This window comes from Conger conger, chromosome 3 (assembly GCF_963514075.1).
Source record: "Conger conger chromosome 3, fConCon1.1, whole genome shotgun sequence".
NCBI lineage: Eukaryota > Metazoa > Chordata > Actinopteri > Anguilliformes > Congridae > Conger > Conger conger.
The window spans coordinates 74,757,280-74,773,617 of NC_083762.1; the positions used below are offsets into that span (position 1 = coordinate 74,757,280).

The 16,338-nt window shown below is 42.7% G+C and overlaps 3 protein-coding genes across 12 annotated transcripts in view; all 3 read right to left on the minus strand.

Annotated features, from left to right (window-relative positions):
* The window catches only part of LOC133123876 (protocadherin gamma-A11-like), a 165,017-nt gene that overhangs the window by 123,889 nt on the left and 24,790 nt on the right, over positions 1–16,338 (minus strand). For 2 of the 10 annotated variants that reach the window (XM_061234554.1, XM_061234542.1), the window contains exon 1: positions 10,518–12,914. The exons of 4 other annotated variants lie outside the window; for them this stretch is intronic. In XM_061234554.1, coding sequence (XP_061090538.1) covers positions 10,518–12,914 — 2,397 coding nt within the window. Of the gene's footprint in view, positions 1–117; positions 2,515–4,154; positions 6,552–10,517; positions 12,915–16,338 lie in introns of those variants that run through there. 4 more of the 10 variants (XM_061234555.1, XM_061234541.1, XM_061234556.1 and 1 more) reach the window with 2 other exon arrangements.
* Positions 7,234–9,633, minus strand: LOC133125149 (protocadherin gamma-A4-like). Its single transcript, XM_061236893.1, has 2 exons — positions 9,301–9,633; positions 7,234–8,013 (listed from the first exon to the last, which is right to left on the minus strand). The coding sequence occupies exons 1-2, from the start codon at positions 9,631–9,633 to the stop codon at positions 7,234–7,236; spliced, it is 1,113 nt and encodes a 370-aa protein (XP_061092877.1).
* Positions 13,855–16,254, minus strand: LOC133125150 (protocadherin gamma-A2-like). The gene has a single exon (XM_061236894.1). The coding sequence runs from the start codon at positions 16,252–16,254 to the stop codon at positions 13,855–13,857; it is 2,400 nt and encodes a 799-aa protein (XP_061092878.1).

A 16,338-nucleotide genomic window follows, 5' to 3' on the forward strand; every position in this document is an offset into this window, starting at 1 on the left:
ATCCTTCAATTGCACTGGGGTCAAGAGTGATTACCCATCGCCTCTGACCATATATAATTATAACTCAGTGTGGTTTCAGAAAATCGCATGGAGTACCATGCTCACTGAATAACTCACCTGATTCTCTGAAACCTCATTCGCGGCTTTCTGTTCAACGTGCGGTAGAGTTTGAGTTCCACAGGCGTCCAGACTAATGATGCTCTGACTGCACGGTCTAACATACTTCATATCACTCTTTCTGGAGTCAGTCGTCCTGCACATGTCGTAATTATACACGTGCTGTAGAGTTCCTGTACCATCGACGTCTGCGTAAAGTGGTGGATAATAGGGTATAACTGGAAGGTTTCCGTTTGATTTATAAAACAACTGTTCACGTCTCCATCTGTAGCACTTTACCGAGAGTATGGAAATTATGGAGACGATGAAAAGAAATGAAACGACAGCCAAGGCCAGGACTAAATAAAAAGTGAGATTATCATTATAAACCTTGTCTTGCGTAAAATCGGTGAATTCCGAGAGCACTTCCGGGAAGCTGTCAGCCACCGCCACGTTTACATTTACTGTGGCTGAGCGAGAAGGCTGTCCATTGTCCTCCACTACAACAGTGAGTCTTTGTTTGACAGCATCTTTATCGGTGACCTGGCGTAAAGTTCTTATTTCTCCATTCTGTAAACCCACTTCAAACAGCGCTCTGTCTGTCGATTTCAGCAGTTTATATGAGAGCCAGGCATTCTGTCCGGAGTCCACATCAACAGCCACCACTTTAGTGACGAGATATCCAACGTCTGCTGAACGAGGCACAATTTCAGCCACGACAGACCCTCCACTTAGTACTGGGTAGAGAATCTGAGGTGCGTTATCGTTCTGGTCTTGAATGGATATCTTCACTGTGACATTGCTAGCGAGGGGAGGAGAGCCTCCATCTTGCGCTTTTACGCGGAACTGGAAATCCTTAATCTGCTCGTAGTCAAAAGAGCGCACTGCGTGGATGACTCCACTGTCAGAGTTCACAGAGACATACGAGGAGACTGACACGCCATTTACAGTCCCTTCCTCCAGTATATAAGAAACACGAGCATTCTGATTCCAGTCGGCGTCTCTGGCTTTCACAGAAAATATGGAAACACCTGGGCTGTTATTTTCCTTAACGTGTGCTTCATATGTGCTCTTTTCAAAGACCGGGGCATTGTCATTCACATCCGATATCTGTGCGTTTAGTGTGACACTGCTGGAGAGAGAGGGCACTCCCTCATCAGAGCAGGTTACACTGATGTTAAACTCAGAGGCTGTCTCCCGGTCCAATACATTCTCAGTAGCCAGACTAAAGAAGCCATTCGATGTTGATTTAATTTCAAATGGAACGTTTTCGTTTAGTGTGCAGCTGACTCGACCATTAGACCCAGAATCCGGGTCTTGTATATTAAGAATTGCTATAACTGTTCCTGGGTGGGAACTTTCGGAAATTAACTTCGAATTTGACATTATATTAATAACAGGATTGTTGTCGTTTGTGTCGATAACATCGATACTTACTTTACAAGAATCAGACAGACCTCCGTAATCTTTAGTCTGCACGTCAATTTCAAAATGCTTATCTTTTTCATAATCAACATTTCCGATCAATTTCAAAGCACCGTTATCTTGATCTATTTCAAACAATTCGCCTATATTGTCCAGAGTTTTGGAAATGGCATACGTTACTTTCCCGTTTGAACCTTCATCTGCATCAGATGCGCTAACTGCAGTTACAACTGTGCCTCTGGGCGCATTCTCAGTAATAGAAGCCTTGTAAACCTGTTCAGTAAAGATAGGCGCATTGTCATTTACATCGAGTACCGTGACATGTATATGCACGGTGCCTGACATTTGCGGATTGCCACCATCCATTGCTGTTAACAACAAAGACATCTCGGCCTGCTGTTCTCGATCTAGAGACTTTTGAAGTACCATTTCTACCTTTTTACTGCCGTCAGGTTGATTATGTAATTTAAGAATAAAATTAGCGGTTGGTTTGAGGGAGTAGCTTTGAAGGCCATTAACGCCAACGTCCGGATCCATGGCTCTCTCCAGCATGAATTTAGCTCCAGTCAGAGCCGACTCGCTTATCTCGAACCTCATTTCGCTTGTTTTAAAACTGGGAGCATTATCGTTTATATCTGTGATCTCCACAGTGACATGGTAAAATTCCATGGGGCTTTCCAAAATTATTTGAAAATGTAACGCACAAGGGCTCGTCTTTCCGCACAGCCCTTCGCGATCTATTTTCTCTTTAACGAGGAGAGCCCCCCTTTCTTTATCCAGTTCTATGTATTCAGCGCTGTCTCCAGTATACACACGAGCATTACCCACTTTTAACCTTTTAATATCTAACCCCAAATCCTGCACTATATTACCTACTAACGACCCTTTATTCATTTCCTCCGGTATGGAATAACTGACCTGCCCGCACACTGAGCTGAGAGAAAGGACGGAGATAAACAGCCGTACTTGCCATTGTATTGTTCTGTCCCACATTTTCGCGACGATTTGAAAACCTTAACGCAATATAATCCGTTAAAGTGATCGTGATATTCCGAATGTGTTGTAATCCCAATTCAGCAGGAAATATTTTCGTGGCCGTTCGCCTGAAACAAGACACACGTCGCAAGCGCCTCAGTAACTGGTTTTGAGACGGATGGCGCACGGATTTCTCTCTTTATGTGGAGATGGCATGGGAGGTTCTGCAGGACGACTGCTCACAAACAGCAGCGCGCCGATCAACAGCGGCCCTCTGAGTTCAAATACAGAACTGCTATATATAGCGTTTTAAAGTCTTTTGTTTAAGTCCACATATGATATGTTAATGAATGTATAACATTTATCGAATTGAATTATCATTATTATTGTCATTATTATTGTCATTATTATTATTATTATTATTATTATTATTATTATTATTAATAGTAGTAGTAGTAGTAGTCATTGAAACAATGAAAACGATACATACAAATGTATTCAAATTAATATTTCAAGATGAAACAATGTAACAGCATACAACTGCTTTTCCCACAAAGTACAGTCATTATGTTTAATCTGGACACAAATGAAAAATTCAGTTGAGAAAGTTGCACCACAAGATGCAAACCACTGACAACAAGCTTCAAGGACAGAATGTCCAGGCCAACCAAATGCCTCATAACTCATTGGACAACGTTCCACCTTGCAGTAGGACAATGAGACTGAACATACAGCCAAAAGAAGGGAAGACAGTGGAATGTTACTGACTGAAGAAGTCAAACTGAATCCAACTGAACATGCTGAAGAAAAGGCCGAAGGAACAGACCCCCAGAACTAACAGGAACTGGAGGTGACTACACTGCAGTCCAGGCAGAGCACCATCAGTTTTAAATTTGATTATTTTTTTATTTTAAATGTCAAGATTACTTTAATTTGACTAAAATTCCTAATCAGTGCGGATGTAAATACCCTCAAATTAGAGCTGGCCGTCTAGACTCACGTTCAATATTTCATTTCCAAACAGGAACTGGAGATGACTGTGCAGTCCAGGCAGAGCATCATCAGGAAATATACCCAGCATCAAGTGATGACGAATGGATCACAAGTTTTACATTTTATGACTTTTTGATTTTAAATGTCAAGATTACTTTAATTTGTCCAATTACTTGTGGCCCAATAGATAGAATAAAAGACTGTAATTCCTAATCAATGCGGATGTAAATACCTTCTAATTAGAACTGACCATCTAGACTCACATTCAATGTTTCATTTCCAATCCAATGTGCTGGAGAATGAAGCCAAAACAACACAAATTATGTCACTGTCCAAATACTTACGGACCACACTATTTTACATCACAGTACATTTCATTGCTCTTTCATCTGACTACTCTGGTGGACAGTTAGATAGATTAGGAACACATGTTTTTCAGTAAAATATACAAATAGACACAAAACCCACAGAATCACTGGTAATACAAGTTCATCTCAATCGATTAATGGCCATGTGTGACTGAAAAAATGTCATAAACAAATGGGCTGCAAATAATAAAGTAGAGAGAAATACCTGACCCGAGACACTAATCGAAAGGCAATATGATGTTTCTTAACAAAAAGCAACTAAGAGCTGTAATACCGCCATCACTCGGGAGAGCTCACCTCAGACACGGAATCTTCGCTGGCTCCTGTCTCCTGCACGTGCGGCAAGGTTTGCGTTCCACCGCTGTCCAGACTAATGATGCTCTGACTGCACGGTCTGACGTACTTGATATCGCTCTTTCTAGAGTCAGTCGTCCTGCACAACTCATAATTATACGCATGCTGCAGAGTTCCAGTGCCTCCGACGTCTGCGTAAAGAGGCGGGTAGTACGGAATAACGGGGAGATTTCCACTGGATTTATAAAACAACCGTTCACGTCTCCATCGATAGCACTTCACTGAAACTATAGTAATTATCGATGTGATGAAAAGGAAGGAAATCACTGCCAGGGCCAAGATTAAGTAAAACGTTATATTATCATTGTAATCCTTGTCGTGCGTAAAGTCAGTGAACTCCGAGAGCACTTCTGGAAAACTGTCCGCCACCGCCACATTGACATTGACTGTAGCTGATCGAGAGGGATGTCCGTTGTCTTCCACTACAACAGTAAGCTTTTGTTTGACAGCATCTTTATCAGTGACCTGGCGTAAGGTTCTTATTTCTCCATTCTGTGAGCCCACTTCAAACAGCGCCCTGTCTGTGGACTTCAGTAGTTTATACGAGAGCCAGGCATTCTGTCCAGAATCCACATCAATGGCGACAACTTTAGTTACCAGATAGCCAACTTCTGCAGAGCGAGGCACAATTTCTGCAACCACAGAGACACCAGCCTGTACTGGGTATAGAATCTGAGGCGCGTTGTCGTTCTGGTCTTGGATAGAGATCTTAATTGTGGCATTACTACTCAGTGGAGGAGAGCCTCCATCTTGCGCTTTTACGCGGAACTGGAAATCCTTAATCTGCTCGTAGTCAAAAGAGCGCACCGCGTGGATGACTCCACTGTCAGAGTTCACAGACACATAGGAGGAGACGGACACGCCATTAACCGTCCCTTCCTCCAGTATATATGAAACACGAGCATTCTGCTTCCAATCGGCGTCTGTGGCTTTCACACAAAATACGGAAACACCCGGGCTGTTATTTTCTTTAATAAATGTTTCGTATGAACTCTTTTCAAATGCTGGTGCGTTGTCATTCACATCTGATATCTGGACCGGTAGAATGACGCTGCTGGAGAGAGAAGAAACTCCCTCATCAGTACAAGTTACGCTGATGTTAAACTGAGAGTCTGTCTCCCGGTCCAAAACATTATCAGTAACCAAACTGAAGAAGTTATGTGACGTCGATTTGATTTTAAATGGAATGTTGTCGTTAATAATGCAGCTAACTTCACCATTGATCCCAGAATCTGGATCATGAACACTGAGAACTGCAATTACGGTATCTGGTTTGGAATCCTCTACAACTGATTTTGAATTTGACACGAAATTAATCACAGGTTTGTTGTCATTTGCATCGATAACATCCACTATTATTTTGCACGAATCCGACAGGCCTCCAACGTCTCTAGATTGTACGTCAATTTGATAGTGCTTTTCTTTTTCGTAATCAAGATTTCGAATTAATTTAACATCACCATTTTCTTGATCGATTTCAAAGAGATCAGCAACATCCTCTACAGTGTTTGAAATAGAATACGTTATCTTTGCGTTAGAACCCAGATCTGCGTCAGAGGCGCTTACAGTAGTCATAACTGTACCAGGAGACGCGTCCTCTGTAATGGAGGCCTTATAAACCGACTGAACACAAACAGGTGCATTATCATTAGCGTCCAGCACTGTTATACGTATCTGCACAGTGGCTGACATTTGCGGATCGCCGCCATCCATTGCCGTTAATAACAAAGACAGCTCATCTTGTTTTTCTCTGTCTAATGGTTTCTGTAGAACCATTTCTACGTTTTTGGTGCCATCTGGCAAATTCTGCAATTTTAATAGGAAATTGTCGGTCGGTTTAAGAGAATATCCTTGTAGACCATTAACACCAACATCCGGATCAATTGCTCTCTCCAATACAAACCTTGCACCAGGAAGAGACGACTCGCTTATCTCAAATTTGATTTCGCTCTTTTTAAAACTCGGTGCATTATCGTTAATATCTGTGATCTCCACTGTGATGTGATAAAATTCCATGGGGTTTTCCAGAATGATCTGGAAGTGTAAAGCGCACGGGCTTGTCTTTCCGCATAGCCCTTCGCGATCTATTTTCTCTTTAATAAGAAGGACTCCCTTTTCTTTATTCAGCTCAATGTATTCAGCGCTGTCTCCAGTATATACACGAGCGCTGCCCATTTTTACTCTATTTAATTCCAACCCCAAATCCTGCACTATATTACCGACCAGCGAACCTTTAGGCATTTCCTCGGGTATGGAATAGCTAACCTGCCCATACACTAAACCGAAAGAAAGGACGGAGATAAACAGATTTACTTGCCATGTCATTGTTCGTCCCCACATTATCCTAGCGAATTGAGGATGCGAAAGAAATTGAAACCTTAACAAGTGATCTCCAGTAACGGTTTTGTAATTCCAGTTATTGTCGAAAAATGTTCAGCGTCTGTGGTTTTGGTACAAAGGCGGAGCAGCTTTACATATGAGTGCACAATGGAGATGCACTGGGCGATATGTGCAGCTCTTTCTCTCTCATTCACTGGAATATTACAGGGGAGGGCCTGCGAGAATTGTGTTCCTCAACAGAATCACAGCAATCAACAGCGGCGCTCTGAGTTCGAGTACAGAATTGCAAAGTCATAAAAGACGCTCATCCTGCAGATCTATTTACGGTGTAACACACACAATTGGGGAAGGCGAGGCACAATTTCAGATTCATACATTGCTTTCAGGGGACACTTTTTTGGTTCAATCCCTAAGTACAGGAGTACATTTTGCAGTTTAAGGCATAATCATGGCCCATATAAGTGGCACAAAAGTGTATTGCAGTTGCAAAAGATCACCTTAATGCAGAAACTATCCACCATGATGTACACCAAGATGTTACCATGTAAAGCATATACAACAGTATACATATCTTACAATTCTAAGAAGACAGAGCTGTAATGTTAGTTGATATCATAGATAGTGACAATTAAGTACAGTGTCTATTTAAAAAAAGCAAATGCAGAAAATTGGAAAACTGCAGTCAGTGGAAAAATCTCACCTGATTCTCTGACTCATCAATCCCTTTTTCTGATACGTGCTGTAGTGTTTGCGTTCCACAGGCGTCCAGACTAATGATGCTCTGACTGCAAGGTCTGATGTACTTCATATCACTCTTTCTAGAGTCAGTAGTTCTGCATACCTCGTAATTATATGCACGCTGAAGAGTTCCGGTTCCTCCCACGTCTGCGTAAAGCGGTGGATAATAGGGGATAACTGGGAGATTTCCGTTGGATTTATAAAACAATCGTTCGCGTCTCCATCTATAGCACTTCACTGTCACCATGGCAATGATTGAGACGATAAAAAGGAATGAAACCACTGCAAGAGCCAAGACTAAATAAAACGTAAGGCTGTCATTGTAATCCTTGCCCTGCGTAAAGTCAGTGAATTCTGAAAGTACTTCCGGGAAGCTGTCGGCCACCGCCACGTTCACATTCACTGTAGCTGAGCGAGAGGGCCGCCCGTTGTCCTCAACAACAACGGTGAGTTTCTGTTTCACAGAATCTTTATCAGTGACCAGACGTAAAGTTCTGATTTCTCCGTTCTGTAGGCCCACTTCAAACAGAGCCTTGTCTGTCGCTTTCAGCAGTTTATATGAGAGCCAGGCATTCTGTCCAGAGTCCACATCAACAGCGACCACTTTAGTGACAAGATATCCAACATCAGCCGAACGAGGAACCATTTCAGCCACATGAGAGACACCAGTCTGTACTGGATAGAGAATCTGAGGCGCGTTATCGTTCTGGTCTTGGATAAAAATCTTCACCGTCGCATTATTGCTCAGTGGAGGAGAACCTCCATCTTGCGCTTTTACGCGGAACTGGAAATCCTTAATCTGCTCGTAGTCAAAAGAGCGCACCGCATGGATGACTCCACTTTCAGAGTTCACAGACACATATGAGGAGACGGACACGCCATTAACCGTCGCGTCTTCTAATATATAAGAGATACGAGCATTCTGGTTCCAGTCAGCGTCTTTAGCTCTCACTGATAAAATGGAGAGGCCGGGGGTATTGTTTTCTACAATAAATGCCTGATACGCGCTACTTTCGAATATGGGAAAGTTGTCATTAATATCAGATACTTTTAAATTCAAAGTCAAATTACTGGAAAGTGAGGGCACTCCGTTATCTACAGCGGTTACTGTTATATTATATTCTGGCGTTGTTTCCCGATCTAATGCAGTGTCCGTCAGCAGGCTATAATAATTACTAGATGATGATGTCAGTCTAAATGGAATATCGTCTCTTATTTGGCAGTTGACTTGGCCGTTGTTCCCCGAATCCGCATCATGAACATTAATGACAGCCACAACAGTTGCAGGCAAGACGTTCTCCAGCACAAATTTCGAGGACGACATTACAGCTATTGCTGGTATGTTATCATTGACATCAACAATTTCTATAATAATTTTAGCAGTGTCTATAAGACCACCCACATCTATGGCTTGGATATTTACTTGATAGTTTTTGGATTTCTCGTAGTCAATATGTCCGATTAACCTAACATCTCCAGTGTCTTCATTCATAACAAATATTTTGTTTACGCCGTCAACACTGTCAGAAATTGAATAAATAACCTGCGCATTCAATCCTTTATCCGCATCGGATGCGCTGACTGTGGTGACGAGTGAACCTTTTTGGCTATTCTCTGCTATAGAGGCTTTGTAAACCGCCTGCGTAAAAATAGGTGGATTGTCATTATTGTCAAGCACAGTTACATGAATCTTAGCGGTCCCAGTCATCTGGGGATCCCCGCCGTCTACCGCAGTTAACAATAAGAACATTTCCTCCGACGTTTCCCTGTCCAGCTGTGTCTGCAGTACCATCTCTACATGCATGCTGCCGTCTGGCTGTGATTGAACCTTGAGCACAAAATTTTCCGTGGGCTTCAGAGTGTAGCTCTGTAGCGTATTGACACCCACATCAGCATCCACTGCGCCACCCAGTACAAACCGTGCCCCTGAAAGAGCCGATTCGCTAATCGCCAACCCGATCTCATTCTTAGGAAAGATAGGAGCGTTGTCGTTTATATCTAAAATTTCAACCGTAACGCCATGAAATTCAATGGGCTCGTCCAGGACAATCTGAAAATGGATCGAGCACGGCGAGGTCTGCTCACACAATGCTTCCCTGTCCATTCTTTCTCTCACTACCAAAACACCCTTGTCACGAATCAGCTCGACGTACTCACTGTTGTCTGCAGCATATATGCGAGCTCTTCCACTCGCCAACCTCGCAATGTCTAATCCCAAATCCTGAGCAATATTTCCAACGAACGAGCCCTTCGACATCTCCTCCGGTACCGAATATCGAATATGGCTGAAAACAGTGCCCAGGCAGAATACACTCGCAACGAAGAACCGTACTTGCCATTTCATTGTCAAGATTTCACGAATCCCTTCCATTGTATTGTCGAAATGTATGTATTCCAGATTGAATTATATATTTTGTACCATATCCCTCGACGGAGAAGAACACGAGTATGAAATATGAGAGAATTGTTTCCTAAAAGGCAGGCGTGGTATATCGATGATCCGTTGTGCGTCGTGTAGTTTCTCTGCACACTGAATGCTACCCTTTCTCTGTCTCTTGTGCGCAGCAGTAACATGGGAGGTGCTCCAGAGCCCGTATTTACCTACCCCAAGGATCAACAGCGGCACCGTGAGCCCGCCTTCTGCATTACAATTATTATAAATGATCACTTAGAATCATTTTAATTACACGCCGATTCCAAAAATAACAAAAATGCATGGGAAACAAAATGCCCAAATGCATAACTACTCATTTGCTTAAGGTTTACTGCAGCTTCCACACTTTTGAATTTGCACATGAAAGGTCAACTATTATTTTCTTACTTTGCACAGGGGCACCACAGGTACGAGAAGTGGCTCACGCAGCATCACGTCTGTTTTCTGGGTGCCTTAAATACTTTTGCACTCTGATCCAGCGAAAATACATTAATGGATGAATACAGGAATGCAAATAACAGTGACCACTCCTCCACATGTAAGGATATTGCAGTTCAATACAACATTTTCTTATAAAAAAGCACAGACACACACACACACACACACACACACACACACACATATGTGTATATGTATTAAAATACTCATTTTTGATCACTATTTTTCTTTTTCTCTCCATTTTAATTATTGTATCACGAGTACAGCCACTGGCCTGTAGCAAATGCAGAAGTGCAATACATGACCCAGTAGATGAGACGATGGAAAACGACTGCTCCTCGAACCACAGCGCTCACCTCTGTTGAAGAATCCTCGGTTTCTAGCAGTGGCCTCTCCCTGTGCACGTGCGGCATGGTCTCTGCGCCACTTGCATCAACACTGACGAGGCTTTGACTGATGGGTCTGAGGTACTTAATGTCACTCTTTCTGGAGTCAGTGGTCCTGTACAACTCATAATTGTACACGTGCTGTAGAGTCCCTGTATCTCCGTCTGCGTAACGGGGCGGATAGTAAGGAATAACTGGAAGATTGGACTGGTAGAAGATGCGGGATTGTCTCCATCTGTAGACTTTCACTGATATTAAAACTACCAATGATGAAACGAAGAGGAAGGAAACTACAGCCAATGCTAATACTAAATAAAAAGTCAAGTTGTCATTGTAATTCTTGTCGTGCGTAAAATCCGTGAATTCTGAAAGCACTTCCGGGAAACTGTCAGCCACCGCCACGTTCACATTCACTGTAGCAGAGCGGGAGGGCTGTCCGTTGTCCTCCACTACAACAGTGAGTCTTTGTTTCACAGAATCTTTATCAGTGACCTGGCGAAAAGTTCTTATTTCTCCATTCTCTGAGCCCACTTCAAACAGCGCTCTGTCTGTCGATTTCAGCAGTTTATATGAGAGCCAGGCATTCTGTCCGGAGTCCGCATCAACAGCGACCACTTTAGTTACAAGATATCCAACTTCTGCAGAGCGAGGCACAATTTCTGCAACCACAGAGACACTAGTCTGAACTGGGTACAGAATTTGAGGCGCGTTATCGTTCTGGTCTTGGATATAGATTTTAATTGTCACATTACTACTCAATGGAGGAGAGCCTCCATCCTGCGCTTTTACGCGGATCTGGAAATCCTTAATCTGTTCGTAGTCAAAAGAGCGCACTGCGTGGATGACGCCACTGTCAGAGTTCACAGACACATATGAAGACACTGAAACTCCGTTCACCGTCCCTTCCTCCAATATATATGAAATGCGAGCATTCTGCTTCCAATCGGCGTCTGTGGCTTTCACACAAAATACGGAAACACCCGGGCTGTTATTTTCTTTAATAAATGTTTCGTATGAACTCTTTTCAAATGCTGGTGCGTTGTCATTCATATCTGATACCTGTATCGATAGAATGACGCTGCTGGAGAGAGAAGAAACTCCCTCGTCATTACAAGTTACGCTGATGTTAAACTGGGAGTCTGTCTCCCGGTCCAAAACGTTATCAGTAACCAAACTGAAGAAGTTATGTGATGTCGATTTAATTTTAAATGGAATGTTGTCGTTAATAATGCAGCTAACTTCACCATTGATCCCAGAATCTGGATCATGAACACTGAGAACTGCAATTACGGTATCTGGTTTGGAATCCTCTACAACTGATTTTGAATTCGACACCATATTAATCACAGGTTTGTTGTCATTTGCATCGATAACATCCACTATTATTTTGCACGAATCCGTCAAGCCTCCGAAATCTCTAGGCTGTATGTCAATTTGATAATGTTTTTCTTTTTCGTAATCAAGATGTCCCATTAATTTCACATCGCCATTATTTTGATCGATTTCAAAGAGTTCAGCAACATTCTCTGCAGTGTTTGAAATAGAATACGTTATTTTTGCGTTAGAACCCAGATCTGCGTCAGAGGCGCTTACAGTAGTTATAACTGTACCAGGAGACGCGTCCTCTGTAATGGAGGCTTTATAAACAGACTGAGCACAAATAGGCGCGTTATCATTAGCGTCCAGCACTGTTATATGTATCTGCATAGTGGCTGACATTTGCGGATCGCCGCCATCCATCGCCGTTAATAACAAAGACAGCGTATCTTGTTTTTCTCTATCTAATGGTTTCTGTTGAACCATTTCTACGTTTTTGCTACCGTCTGGCAAATTGTGCAGTTTTAAGAGGAAATGATCGGTTGGTTTGAGCGAATATCCTTGTAGACCATTAACACCAACATCCGGATCAATTGCTCTTTCCAACGCGAACCTGGCACCAGGAAGAGAAGACTCACTTATCTCAAACCTCATTTCGCTCTTTTTAAAACTCGGTGCATTATCGTTAATATCTGTGATCTCCACAGTGATGTGATAAAATTCCATGGGGTTTTCCAGAATGATCTGGAAGTGTAAAGCGCACGGGCTTGTCTTTCCGCACAGCCCTTCGCGATCTATTTTCTCTTTAATAAGAAGGACTCCCTTTTCTTTATTCAGCTCAATGTATTCAGCGCTGTCTCCAGTATATACACGAGCATTGCCAGTTTTTACTCTATTTAAGTCCAACCCCAAATCCTGCACTATATTTCCGACCAGCGAACCTTTAGGCATTTCCTCGGGTATGGAATAGCTAACCTGCCCATACACTAAACCGAAAGAAAGGACGGAGATAAACAGATTTACTTGCCATGCCATTGTTCGTCCCCACATTGTCCGAGCGAAATGAGGATGCGAAAAAATTGAATCCTTAACAAGTGATCTCCAGTAACGGTTTTGTAATCCAATTATTTTCGGAAAATGTTCGCCGTCTGTGGTTTTGGTACAAAGGCGGAGCAGCTCGACATATGAGTGCACAATGGAGATGCACTGGGCGATATGTGCAGCTCTTTCTCTCTCATTCACTGGAATATTACAGGGGAGGGCCTGCGAGAATTTTGTTCCACAACAGGATCACAGCAATCAACAGCGGCGCTCTGAGTTCGAGTACAGAATTGCAAAGTCATAAAAAACGTTCTTACTGCAGAGCTATTTACGGCGTAACACATACAATTGTCGCTTTTTGGTTCAACCATAAGTACAGGAGTACATTTTGCAGTTTTGAATTTCTGCACACGCCTAATGTGCTGCCCTAAGAGACCCGACCAAGACATTAAGGTTTGATTTCATCAACTTAAACAGTGGGACAATGGTATCTTTAAACAAAGTTTACAACTCAATACCTGCAAAATATCACAATACAGAAATGTAAAAAAAAAAAGAAAAACTGAAAAAAACTTGTATTTAAAAAAATGTGGGGTAAGAATAACAATTAAATCTGGGACCGGGGAAATATAGAAAATAATTAAGAGAAAACGACTGAATCAGAAGATAGTGGGCTATTATTGTATTTCGGTTACATAGTATAAAGCATAATCGTGGCCCATGTAAGTGGCACAAAAGTACAAAAGTGTATTGTACTGCAAAAGATCACCGTAATGCAGAAACTATCCACCAAGATGTACACCAAGATGTTACAATGTAAAGCATCTACAACAGTATACATATCTTACAATTCTGAGAAGACAGAGCTGTCATGTTAGTTCATATCATATTTACAACTCAGTACAGTGTCTAATAAAAAAAGCAAATGCAGAAAATGGGAAAACTGCAGTCAGTGGAAAAATCTCACCTGATTCTCTGACTCATCAATCCCTTTCTCTGGTGCGTGCTGTAGTGTTTGCGTTCCACAGGCGTCCAGACTAATGATGCTCTGACTGCAAGGTCTGATGTACTTCATATCACTCTTTCTAGAGTCAGTAGTTCTGCATACCTCGTAATTATAAGCACGCTGAAGAGTTCCGGTTCCTCCCACGTCTGCGTAAAGCGGTGGATAATAGGGGATAACTGGGAGATTTCCGTTGGATTTATAAAATAATCGTTCGCGTCTCCATCTATAGCACTTCACTGTCACCATGGCAATGATTGAGACGATGAATAGGAATGAAACCACAGCAAGAGCCAAGACTAAATAAAACGTAAGGCTGTCATTGTAATCCTTGCCCTGCGTAAAGTCAGTGAATTCTGAAAGTACTTCCGGGAAGCTGTCGGCCACCGCCACGTTCACATTAACCGTAGCTGAGCGAGATGGCTGCCCGTTATCCTCCACTACAACAGCTAATCTTTGTTTCACAACATCTTTATCAGTGACCAGACGTAAAGTTCTAATTTCTCCATTTTGTAAGCCCACTTCAAACAGAGCCTTGTCTGTCGCTTTCAGCAGTTTATATGAGAGCCAGGCATTCTGTCCAGAGTCCACATCAACAGCGACCACTTTGGTGACGAGATATCCAACATCAGCCGAACGAGGAACCATTTCAGCCACATGAGAGGCACCAGTCTGTACTGGGTAGAGAATCTGAGGCGCGTTGTCGTTCTGGTCTTGGATAAAAATCTTCACCGTCGCATTATTGCTCAGTGGAGGAGAGCCTCCATCTTGCGCTTTTACGCGGAACTGGAAATCCTTAATCTGCTCGTAGTCAAAAGAGCGCACCGCGTGGATGACTCCACTGTCAGAGTTCACAGACACATATGAGGAGACGGACACGCCATTAACCGTCGCGTCTTCTAATATATAAGAGATACGAGCATTCTGGTTCCAGTCAGCGTCTTTAGCTCTCACTGATAAAATGGAGAGGCCGGGGGTATTGTTTTCTACAATAAATGCCTGATACGCGCTACTTTCGAATATGGGAAAGTTGTCATTAATATCAGATACTTTTAAAATCAAAGTCAAATTACTGGAAAGTGAGGGTACGCCGCTATCTACAGCGGTTACTGTTATATTATATTCTGGCGTTGTTTCCCGATCTAATGCAGTGTCCGTCAGCAGGCTATAATAGTGACTAGATGATGATGTAAGTCTAAATGGAATATCGTCTCTTATTTGGCAGTTGACCTGGCCATTGTTCCCCGAATCCGCATCATGAACATTAATGACAGCCACAACAGTTGCAGGCAAGACGTTCTCCGGCACAGATTTCGAGGATGACATTACAGCTATTGCTGGTATGTTATCATTAACATCAACTATTTCGATTATAATTTTAGCAGTATCCGTAAGGCCACCCCCATCTCTGGCTTGGATATTTAGTTGGTAGTTTTTGGATTTCTCGTAGTCAATGTGTCCGATTAACGTAACTTCTCCTGTGAATTCGTTCATAATAAATATTTCGTCCACGCCGTCAACACTGTCAGAAAATGAATAAATAACCTGGGCGTTCGATCCTTCATCAGCATCGGTGGCGCTGACTGTGGTTACGAGCGAACCTTTTAGACTATTCTCTGCTATAGAGGCTTTGTAAACCGCCTGCGTAAAAATAGGCGGATTGTCATTACTGTCAAGGACAGTTACATGAATCTTAGCGGTCCCAGTCATCTGGGGATCCCCGCCGTCTACCGCAGTTAACAATAAGAACATTTCCTCCGACGTTTCCCTGTCCAGCTGTGTCTGCAGTACCATCTCTACATGCATGCTGCCGTCTGGCTGTGATTGAACCTTGAGCACGAAATTGTCGGTGGGCTTCAGAGTGTAGCTCTGTAGCGTATTAACACCCACATCAGCATCCACTGCGCCACCCAGTACAAACCTTGTGCCTGAAAAAGCGGATTCGATAATCTCCAACCTGATCTCATTTTTCGGAAAGATAGGAGCGTTGTCGTTTATATCTAAAATTTCAACCGTAACGCCATGAAATTCAATGGGCTCGTCCAGGACAATCTGAAAATGGATCGAGCACGGCGAGGTCTGCTCACACAATGCTTCCCTGTCCATTCTTTCTCTCACTACCAAAACACCCTTGTCACGAATCAGCTCGACGTACTCACTGTTGTCTGCAGCATATATGCGAGCTCTTCCACTCGCCAACCTCGCAATGTCTAATCCCAAATCCTGAGCAATATTTCCAACGAACGAGCCCTTCGACATCTCCTCCGATACCGAATATCGAATATGGCTGAAAACAGTGCCCAGGCAGAATACACTCGCAACGAAGAACCGTACTTGCCATTTCATTGTCAAGATTTCACGAATCCCTTCCATCGTATTGTAGAAATGTATGTATTCCAGATTGAATTATATATTTTGTACCATATCCCT

Excerpts from the sequence above, each read along its gene's own strand:
- LOC133125149 (XM_061236893.1), bottom strand. The coding sequence starts at position 9,633 with ATGAAATGGCAAGTACGGTTCTTCGTTGCGAGTGTATTCTGCCTGGGC. Across the intron at positions 8,014-9,300 it reads TTGAATTTCATGGCGTTACG|ATTTTTATCCAAGACCAGAA; the intron begins GTTGAAATTTTA and ends GCGACGGTGAAG.
- LOC133125150 (XM_061236894.1), bottom strand. The coding sequence starts at position 16,254 with ATGAAATGGCAAGTACGGTTCTTCGTTGCGAGTGTATTCTGCCTGGGC.